Source organism: Engraulis encrasicolus, chromosome 5, assembly GCF_034702125.1.
Source record: "Engraulis encrasicolus isolate BLACKSEA-1 chromosome 5, IST_EnEncr_1.0, whole genome shotgun sequence".
Classification (NCBI taxonomy): Eukaryota; Metazoa; Chordata; class Actinopteri; order Clupeiformes; family Engraulidae; genus Engraulis; species Engraulis encrasicolus.
The window spans coordinates 17,784,335-17,795,770 of record NC_085861.1 but is presented as its reverse complement, the minus strand read 5'-3'; the positions used below and the strand labels follow the sequence as shown (position 1 = coordinate 17,795,770).

Below are 11,436 nucleotides of genomic sequence, written 5' to 3'. Positions count from 1 at the left end.
TATTTTTGCTTCTACATTTTATTCGTTTTTTCCATTTTTACAAGATTTACTTTTTTTATTTCATAGTACAGTACTCAGAGAAGCATGTATGAAGAAAGGCTTCAGTAAATACACTCCAATGTTTCTCCATAATTTCTACAAATAATAAGGTGCTTGCTTGATGCTACCACATTTCACAACCTAAGAGAGAAAACCAGCATTTTGTTATAATTTCGACTGTCAAGTGTCAGAATAATGATTGTAGTTGAAACAAAGGTTCACAATTCTGGGGTGCATTTCTCGAAAGCGTAGTTGTTAGCAGTTAGCAACTTCGGTAGTTGCCAATGGGAAATTGCATTGCAACCAACAAAGTAACTAATGTAGTTAGCAACTACACTTTTGAGAAATGCACCCCTGTGTTTTGTCATAACAAGAGAGAAGTACATACAGGATTTGTGTAGGTGATGGGAGATTATGGACACAATACTTTTCCTCAAAAGGCACTCGATCATTTTAAGCTCAGTACTATCTTAGCATTAAAACAAAGAAGTACATTGATCAGCAGTGGTTTGTACTCTGCAGTGACTAGTTAGGTGTACAAGCAATCATACGGTTGTTGAGAAAAATATCTTGAAGTAAGTACTGTTTGGGAAGCAATATGGGATCATGTGTGTTTGGTGTCCAGATACACAGAACAAGAGTCACACTGTGCTGCTGCTCAGTCAGGACAAGTGAAGGCATCCTTCATTTGAACAGTAATTTTTGTGCCAGGTGTGTGCATGTGTCTTCACAATGTCATTCGCTGTCTCACTGAATTAAAATGTCAGTCCTCTCCTGCCCAAGTGCAATTCACTGCCCTCACCCCCATCCCCACCCCCCTAAACTTGGTACTTCCACCAAGTCTCCTTCAGTCTCAGCAGATACACTCCCTTTTCCATTCTCTTCTGTAGGATACATCTACAACCTTCATTAACAGCTCACATCGCCACTGTTGGTTTTTCAACGCTAAATCCACCAATATTCCATCCATTGGAGCTGCTACAAAACTGGAATTGTGTGAGCGGAACAATCGTTGGTATATGTTTTATAAAAAGGCATCAGTGGTTTTGGAACACCTCAGTCACTAAAGTTCAGTTTGAGATGTGTGTCATGCATTGCTTGTGGAAGCTGAGATGGGGTTGAGAGCCCTGAGTGAGAGAGTGAGACAATGGTCTTCTGGCCACCAAGATTGGTAGAATGAACATTCTGCTTCTCAAAGTCATTGCAGAGCTGTATGTGTGTGTACGTGCAGATGTGCTTAAAGCAGCACACAGTTAATAAACAGGTTCCACTGCATGACCAGGCTCACACAACCAGCGTGATTGTATCAGAAACCAAGGGCTAGAAAATCCAGTCAAAGCTAGGGGGACAAGGACCACGGGTCACATTTGTGTCCCGGGGTTGTGAGAACAGGGTCTTTTGCCTCCACCTATTACAAATGTGTGAGAGAAGGAACACTCGTGCTGGATTTGCAGTTGTTGGATCTCACAGCATCGTCACACCTGCATCTCAGATCCACTGGACAGTCCCAGAGCCTGGGCCTCCTCTGGGCTCAAGCCACTCTTCAATGTTCTCCGTACTGTAGAGAGAGAGAGAGAGAGACAGAGAAAATAAGAGGTCAACAATGATGCTGTTTCAGGTCTGGTGCTTTAAGACCACAAACATCCTTTTTTGTGAAACTGCAGTGATGAACTTATCTGCCATAATTAGAAATCCCAAAATTAGAAAGACAATTCTAACAGGCAAATGGTCTTGAACCCTTACTGGGCAGAGACAGTCTACCGGTTTGCTTATAGAGTATTACAAAGTCAGGAAAATCTACTGTACATACAAAATAAAACATGCATGACAGAGCTTTAGAGCCCTGTTTACGTGACTATAGTTGGACAACATTTTTCGCCAGCTGATCGTGTGTGACTGCTCCCAGCTATAAAGACACTCAACTGTATAAAAAAAAAAAAAAGGGCAGTGGTGTAGTCATAAAACCTATTTTAGGGAAAGCCAGCCCATGACATCAAACATGTCTCCTCGTCTCTCTGTCTACTAGCGTATCCGTTTTTGTTTTGACAGATGGTTCCAGCTTTCGGATTTCTGGCAAAACATTGACCTTACAGTATGTGTGATGGTGAATGTACCCACATGAAGGCACGAGAATAAGCTGCCATGACAGTGCTGCCATTATGACTTTTGTGAAAAACAGTCCCCAGTTACATGCTAGGCAACTTGAGCGCCCAACGCCCACCCACCCTAGCTAAATCAACAGACAGTCACAAAACAAAGACATGGCCTAATTTTAGGGGAAATTGTGTTTTTAGAGGGTTGCAGGTCCAATTTACCAACCTAACAAGCAGACAATGGCTGAAGTGCCCTTAGACAAGGCACCTAACTCCACAGCTACACAGTACTGTAAATCTCTTCGGATAAAAAAAAACAAAACAAAACTGACATGAAAGGTAATAATCTTACGGGATTTGCGATTGGCTCTGGACCTCCTCCTCTCTCTTGGTTGTGTCCGCTGACTGGGCCCCTGAGTGGCGGACTTCACAATGCGCTCCATGATTTCATCAGCGGCGTCGTCTGTGCAAATTGTTGCCTCATCGTTTGCTGATGACCATAAACTGTTCCGGCCTAGCAAAGATCCTAATGTTAAGAAAAAAGAAGAAATAAGCTTTCAGAGGCGTTCATGATAAATATTTGGGTGACCTACTCATAGGCACTACTTAATGTGATATATATCACTTTCTGAAATTTCCAGTTTTCAACACAAGCCCATAAATGTTACTTGTCCTGTATTGCACTTGATGTCAGTCTGTAAATGTGTGAGTCCTGTTTATGTCTATGTCCTTTCATGGTATAGAGAGAAACACAATTTCAATTTCCTTGTAAGACCTGTGCATATGAAGAAACTGACAATAAAAGCTGACTTGACTTGACTTGACTTGAAGCTGTCATACATTACATACCTCTGCTGGCTCTGGTCCTAGTGCGAAGGCCAGGGACTGTTGAGGAGCCGCTGTCGGTGCCTTGGAGGCTGCTCTTGAGCACAGCCTTCATGTTCTCGTGCTCGGCAGCGTCCTCCGCATACCCCAGACCCTGGGCCTCAGGAGCCTCGGAGCCGGAGCCACCAAACTTCCCTCCCTGAGGGACAGCAGTAGTATGGGGAGGGGGGAGAGAGGAGTGGAGGAAAAGAGGAGAGATGGAAAGGGGCACAGATGAGGACACAGAGAGAGAGAGAGAGGAGTGGAGGAAAAAAGGAGAGATGGAAAGGGGCACAGATGAGGACACGGAGAGAGAGAGAGAGGAGTGGAGGAAAAAAGGAGAGATGGAAAGGGGCACAGATGAGGACACGGAGAGAGAGAGAGAGAGAGAGGGGGGGGGGATTGGAAAGAAAGGATGGAAAAAATGACAGGGAAGAAGAAAAAAACAGAACATCAGAGGCATGTTTGTTGACATGCACATCAGGCAAAGCAAAATGTCTGAAGGTTAGATAGGGGTGTAAACTCATACATCAGTGGCAAGATAAATGCCACTCGCTTGCATTACTCACTGCACTGCACTGCACACACAGTTCAATGAATCCATTGCCCATTAGTTATTATGTTTTTCAAAACATGCAGTTAATTTGTTTGGTATTCAGTATAAGCCTACTGTCTATCAAAAAAACAAAACATTGTATTAGTTACACTGGTCTATATTTCACACAAGAATTCTGATGGATTAAATGTTGCCACAATTGAAGTCATGTCTTGTCAGTTCTCAAAAGGATGAGAATTTGCATACAAGACCACTGTCAATGAGGCTTGTAGTAGGTCCCATTATTACCATCTTATCAACCCCTTCATACAGACCCTCTATTGCATTGCATATATATGTCAGAGGTGGCTAAAGTACAAGTAGAAATACAATGACAATACAATACAGGGTTTTTTTGGCTTTTCAGTAACAACGTCTCACCACCTCATTAGGTACAACTGTGTTGTGATATCATGTGCTAGTGTTGTACTTACACCATGAATTTACGTCTACTTTTACTTTGACCAACTCTGCCATATGGCAATGACCAAGTCTTAATATCCTTGGCCTCTCAGCGTAATGTGTAATGTGCTGTACATTAACCCCCACCCCAGCAAACAGTGAATCGTACCTGTAGAGGGCAGATATCTTAGCACTATTTTGTACTTTAATGCCTCTTTTCCACTGTCGTTTTTCTGGTAAGCCTACAGCTCGACACAGCACGACTCGGGTCGCCACTTTTTGCTTTACGACTGAGCTGTGTCGTGCCTAATCGAAAAGTAAAAAGTGGCGGAGCCTTAAGTTACATATGATAGCACTTGTCCTGATTAATCATCTTGATTAATCTTAACAATTTCTGGGTTAACCCCTTTGCACAGAGCCTATGTAATAATAACCTTATTTACACCAGAATTGTAATGGCTAAAGCCTGGCTCAAACTACGCGACTATCGGCCCGATTCTCAACTGAAAACCCCCTTTACGACAGTCGCTGGAACGTTACCCCCCAGGACCATCGCAAGCGATTGTTGGGAAAGATTTCCTCGTCGTGGGCGACGTTCTAAGATACAACTTTAGCAGCTCAAAGAGTCGCAGATCGCAAGTCATAGAAATCAAACACTGTTTGATATTTGCGACTGGAAATAGAACGTCGGGCATTGTCTCGGTGGCTGCGAGCAGCGATAAGATTGACAGTTGCGATTCTCTTCTAGTGTGCGGTGCACCCCGACGCCAAAATCGGACACACAATCGCTAGTCGTGTAGTTTGAGCCTGGCTTTAATGGCCAAGTTTTCTGTTACTTAAGGCTCTTGGTGATGTCACAACAGTGGTGCATTTCTCGAAACCATAGTTGCTAAGTATGCCAGCTACTTTGTTGTTTGCAATGCAATTTCCCATTGTCAACTACCCAAGTTGCGAATTTTCAAGAAATGCCATCTGCGCAAAGAGGGTCTACATAGGAAACATTACTTTTCCTTTTCCTTCGAAACGGCATTCGTCTCTCTGAGTGAGGAATAGACCTCCACATGTGTGTCTATAAAGCAAACCAAAACATCCTAATTTGGGGCTAATGAACAGACCAAATCCATCTGTTCCACACACACACACACACACACACACACACACACACACACACACACACACACACACACACACACATATATAGCAATGCACACACACACACACACACACACACACATATACCGTGCACACACACACACACACACACACACACACACACACACACACACACACACACACACACACACACACACACACACACACACACACACACACACCCTTCACCCTGAAAAACAATGACGAGATCTATCATGCAGAGTTGGGATTGACAGAAAACTAACCATTGCTGAAATACAAGTCAGTGCAGAGAACAGAACGTTGTTTAGTAGATACACGAGGCATGAATGCTCTTTCTCCTTGGAGAAAAAGCAGTGATTGAATGCACACGGCACGCCATCAGTGACACAACACAGCTTTAATGTGGGGCCTCTGAAGCCAGCACTCTGCTTGGCTGTCTCTTTGCACCAACGATCTCTGGCAGGGATGTTGAAAGGCTGAGCATTCAAGTGGCTGAGAGAGGCTGGCAGTTCAGTTCAAGTGAGGCCATATGGAGAGAGAGAGAGAGAGAGAGAGAGAGAGAGAGAGAGAGAGAGAGAGAGAGAGAGAGAGAGAGAGAGAGAGAGAGAGAGAGTGTGTGTGTGTGTGTGTGTGTGTGTGTGTGTGTGTGTGTGTGTGTGTGTGTGTGTGTGTGTGTGTGTGTGTGTGTGTGTGTGTGTGTGTGTGTGTGTGTGTGTGTCACTGTCTGACAATGGGATTGTGTTTTTTTTTCGGGTGCTGTGCAGTGGCATGTTGTGAGAAGTTTATTTTAAATTGGTTATATCACAAATAAAACAGATGATTAGACAACAATGGCATCACATGCACACACAGCTGCAATGTCTGTGTTGTCATGCAACACACACATACATAGTACTGTACCTCACCATCCTCGTCCTCATCACTCTACGGGTAAGACAATCAGAATAGAGGCAAAATGTGTCAGGTACTGACAAATGCATGGTAATAAAATCAAAAGAGATTAAATAATGGAATTTGATGTGAAAGAACAATAAATGTTGAAATGTTGAAAGTTTCATGTGTGAATTCCAGTTTACGTGGAAGTAGAAAGGCCAACTAGAGTGCGTTAAACTTGGAGAAAGTTGGACTTAAGTGAAACATTAGTTGACAAAGGCTGAATAAAAAGGTATGTGCGTGCTGGTGGAAAGTTAATTAGCTGTTGTGCGCACACTGTTTAGGGTAGATACGTGTTCTATTTTCTCCCTGATAAAGTGTGTATTCGTATTGGAGGCTGAAATAATTGATGTCCTAGTAGAGTAGATTCCATCGCTCACAAATATCAGTACCTCAACATTATGATTACATTGTGGTATTTTCATGTTTGAATAGCGCACCGTTACTATGGTAACCATTTGTGTAAAAGGCAACACTGCATTCTTTTAGACTGGTTTAGAACACTCCTCCTGAATCTAAATCTCGTCCTTGAAATATTTCCCATCGCATTCCGGCTCCATGAGGGGAAGCGAACCTCCCTAAACCTAAATCGGAGTGCCTCTAATTTCCACATCGAAGTACGTTATATGTGCATATATCTACTACTGCCAATGTTACACAAATATAGCTCTGACCTAATGGTTGGGGAGTTGATTATGGAATCAGGTTGGTTGCAGGTTCGAATCCCATGTCATCCATAATTGAAGTGCTCTTAAGGCACCTAAGCTCACATTGTTCCAGGGACTGTAACCAATAGTCCATGAGTCAGGACCCCACATTTCAGCCATTGGTATCATCTGGGGGGACAAAGCCTCATATGATTGGCAAGGTATACCCCCCTCTACTAGAAAAAGCCTGATAGCAGTCCTGGGGTGGTAGCATATTCAGTTTTTTCAGCTCATGAAGTAACTAACCCTGCTATCAGGCTTTTTTAGCAGTAGGAGAATATGCCGTACCTTGCCAAAAATCATTGATAGCCCCCCCCCAGATGATACCGATCCCCCTACCTGGCTCATGGACTACAATAACCTAAATACCTAAGGCACTTAGGCAAAAGTCTAATGAGCAAGTCTAATAACGTAAATAGTCAAGATAAACACAGTGCACCTTATGTGCATAAACTTCTCTGGTATAACCTTTAGTCTCTGAAGAAGAAGATGATGCAAACATCAAAAAGTGAGTCAGGTGCACCTAATAAATGGTTAAAACGGTTGTGTGCTCCAGCTCTGTCTTCAGTTGCTTTATAACTTATCTATAACCTATCTATTTTGAAGACTCTACTATACTAGGAAGTGAGCATGTGAGCAGAGGCAGTGGGTTTCTCAGTGGGTTATTTAGGTGGAAGAGGGCTTTAATGATGCCCTACCTGTTTTGGAGCCCCCACACTAGAGCGCATCACCATTGAAAAAGGCTCGGGATACTAACATGAGAGAAGTCACAGGTCCACCAGTGAAGTCATGGTATTCACAGTTGCCAAGGAAGTCAACAGTTTTTAGCTAGTCGTGGTACTCTATTGGGTACAGCGTAGTTGACAGTCTTCCAACTATAATACATATGTGCCATAAAGTCACACTGCTGACATGGACTTTACTGAGGAGGATGCCAAATCACGAGTGTATAAGAGTCACACATACAGAAGAGTGGATGATGGACACTCACATCAGTGATCATTTTGCCCCGGGTCTTGTTCCTCTCCCTGTGGTTGGCCCGTTTCTGTTTCTGCTGCATCACCCGCTCACGGGTGGTGCGATACTCCAGCGCAAACTCGCTCAGGATCTTGCTGAAGCGGTGCACACTCACGTCCCGCACGGTGTATGGTGGGTGGCCCAGGAAAAGCAGGAAGGCATGGAACCTGAGCAAGCCAGTAAGGGACAGGTATGAGCAGAATAGACCACAATATTACAGAATACACAATTATTGATTTAGCTATTACAGTTTGGTCAGTTTATTGTGATGTGTTAGGGATAGCGTGCGCCGAGGCGTCCCACATCAATGGAAATAATTGACAAGGCGGCAGCATGAAACATAGAAGATCACTGTCAAAGGTAGCCTAATATACAATAGCTAGTTGTAAGCCATTGCGGCTTTCACTTTATATTTTTCTATATTTGTTAGGAATAGTTTAGATTTTGTAGTCCATTTTATTCTATTTTCTTCGTTGGGTGATAAACCATTGCAGAGTGATACAGAAGTTTTCCCACATTCCTTTTCTGCTTCCTTTTCCAGTTTTCCCATTTAAATGGAATGCATGAATTAATCCTGCTGTCAGCCAAGAACATTTAAGGTTTGTTTTATTTACCGATCCAATCTTCAAATGTGTTCAGGTACCTGTTGATGATTCTGCGATGCACTATTTTGAGGATGATGATTCGCTCTGCACACTCCTTAAGGAAGTCCGACATCCTCTGCTTGAGCGAGGCTTTCATCTCGTGTTTGGAGATGACCTTCAGGTGGTCCCATGATGCTTTGCACCTCCGTTCCATCTGGCAGAGGTTGTCTTGCAGCTGGTCAAAGTCCACCTGGATACAACAAGAGTTTGTCACATCAGATCGCAGCACGTAGCCTCTTACTGCAGCAGGGGTCGCCGGAGACCCTATTCACTTGCTGAAAATGCTTAAATACATCATAACAACATTGCTATGACATTACAGAGAGCCATAGTGCTGCGCTAAGGGGTTAAACCGTGAAGACACTGCGTTATACATTTGCTGTTACCAGAATGGCAATGACCAAGTCGTAGTGCATTACTAAAGGCCCTGCGTTATGTCATAGTATTGTAGTACTATGGTAGTTAACTTTTCAATGTCTATTACAGCGTGCCACTGGAGGTACGGCGTGCATAAAGGGGCTTCTACAAAAGGACGCAACATGGATTCAAAGCAGAATGTTAACAGTCACTATTTCGCATTACAAATTCTGCAAAGTCTTCCTCTAAAATGCTAAGAAACTTCAGGAGACCAGGAGTCTGTAAGATATAAAAAATGCCACAGGACTCAATGCAGACCGAGTTAGAAACATTAGAAAGTCACTGAGTATGCCGCCACACATCTGCAGCTTGTTACGCCTGCTCAGATAAGTGCTGCTTTTTGCTTGGGTTGAACACTCTCTATTGCCCTAAGTCTGGCTTAAAGTCTGGCTCTCTGGTTCATTGTGGAGTGCCCCATGTAGCCTGGAAAACCAGACTATGGGGCCGTTTATAAGAGGACGATTGTATGGGAAAACGTCAAAATATTTGATCAAAAGTGCCTTTTGTTTACACGGTAACCCCACCATCGGGACTGGAAGCCACAAAAATCTGAAGACTCTTTCCTGAGTGGGGAGTTTTGAAGATGACCGTCTCCATCTAAAAACACCTCCACATCACAATTATCCACATTTTTGTGTCTTCAGGCCCCGACAGCAAGGTTGCCGTGTAAACAAAAGAAATTTCAGATCAAATATTTTGTCGTCTTCCCTCGCAATCATCACAAGGCAGCGAAAGACGACTTGCTTCTTTTGCATCTTTTGTTTTGATCTTCGCCACATAAATGTTGCCTAAAACATGAAATCAGGAGTCTGACACCACACCATTGCATTGACCAAGCTGAAGGTTTTGGCGGAACAAACAGTTGGCATTCAAATTGCTTAACTGCATGTAATGCTCCAGCGCAGTTGTGTTGTCACATTGCAATGTCCTTCCCAACGACTCGCTTAACAACTTCAAACTGAGGAAAACAAAAGCTGGTCTGATTGAAGGACAGATTTTGTGTCCTTTTGGATTAATTCCAGTGGTGCAGTGTTAGGCCAAGACCATTTGAAAGAACTCCTGCACACTGACCATTTCACAGTTTTTCTTTAAATCACGACGACCCTAGGTTCTAGACCTTCCTTCCTTCCTTCCTAGAAGGAAAGTCTAGGATCAAAATGTTGTGTATTAAGGAAAAACAGCGAAACGGCCAGTGTGCGGGAGTTCTTTCAAATTGTCTGCTGAGTGACCCATGGGCCTTCTCCGACGCACCTGCCAGGCCGCTGAGGTGTGCAGAAAAAAACAAAAACAAAATTTAGACCAAGACCACTAGACATATTTGCTGCCACTAGGGTTCGTCTGCCTATGGACGACGTCAGCATGGCTCATCATACCTTGGCAGAGCGGGTGATGGCTCCAATCTCCGAGTAGAGGTCTGTGCTGTCTGGAAAGCGCTCCACCACTATCGAGCATGCATGGTGAAGGAGAGACTGCTTGTGCACCGTGTCCTTTACTTCTGGAACTTTCTCCAGGTAAAACAGCTCGAAACCTTTTGCCTAGAAACAAACAAACAAACACATGCACATGTTGGCTCGGAACGTACAGATGTTAGGAAGAGCCAAAAATAATGAATAATGACTAATGAGCATGCAAACATGCACACACAATAAAGAAAACCATGGACACCTAAATATAGGCAACACACACACACACACACACACACACACACACACACACACACACACACACACACACACACACACACACACACACACACACACACACACACACACACACACACACACACACACACACAGAGAAAACACAATACAGAGATTGCAAAGTAGAACACATCTGCCTGAATTCAATCAAGTCCGACATTAAGAAATGTCAAGAGGAACACCATATGGTGTGAAACATTCAGTGAATTTATCTAGCCTTATACGTCCTATCGCAAACAGACCACACACTTTTGCATAGGATAAAAGGCCTCAGCAACAAGCAGTTTGCCGCCCTTCCTGTTAAAAATGCAAGCTTGAATGGTTCACTGGAGGCTGTTAAGGGGCTTTGGGAAGCATGTAATTAGTTCATGATTAACAGATCCCCAATCAGCTACAGAAACATACGGTAACTCCCTGGCATTGAACCCAGCCTGTTCCGAGCTCCACCACAACAGAGCCAGAGAAAGGGAAAACGTCCTACAAGACATCATTTGCACTGAATCATGATTCGGGATTATGCTTTGATGGTCTGCCCATTCCTAATGGTTTACCGTAAATGACAAAACTCAAGATGTTATAAAAGCTTCAACCAACAGTTTCATTTACTCATTTTGACTGCGTTTCAGGTCTGTCCCCAGAGTCCGTCCCTCTCAGATCAAACAATGGAACCCCAATTTATTCATAACAAATACACTCAATCAAAACATACACACACACACACATCTGCTTGCACAGCTGTGCTCGTGCGCACGCACACGCACACGCACACGCACACGCACACGCACACACGCACACGCACACACACACACACACACACACACGCACGCACACGCACACACACACACACACACACACACACACACACACACACACACACACACACACACAGAC

At 43.7% G+C, this 11,436-nt stretch overlaps 1 protein-coding gene across 5 annotated transcripts in view; it reads right to left on the bottom strand.

Moving 5' to 3' along the window:
- Positions 1–11,436, bottom strand: part of fhod3b (formin homology 2 domain containing 3b) — a 178,702-nt gene continuing 167,266 nt past the window's right edge. For 3 of the 5 annotated variants that reach the window (XM_063198766.1, XM_063198770.1, XM_063198771.1), the window contains 6 exons: positions 10,219–10,380; positions 8,428–8,618; positions 7,759–7,951; positions 6,028–6,051; positions 2,982–3,156; positions 1,605–2,658 (listed from right to left, as the gene is read on the bottom strand). In XM_063198766.1, coding sequence (XP_063054836.1) covers positions 2,351–2,658; positions 2,982–3,156; positions 6,028–6,051; positions 7,759–7,951; positions 8,428–8,618; positions 10,219–10,380 — 1,053 coding nt within the window. In that variant the 3' untranslated portion in view covers positions 1,605–2,350. The other 2 variants (XM_063198768.1, XM_063198767.1) reach the window with 2 other exon arrangements.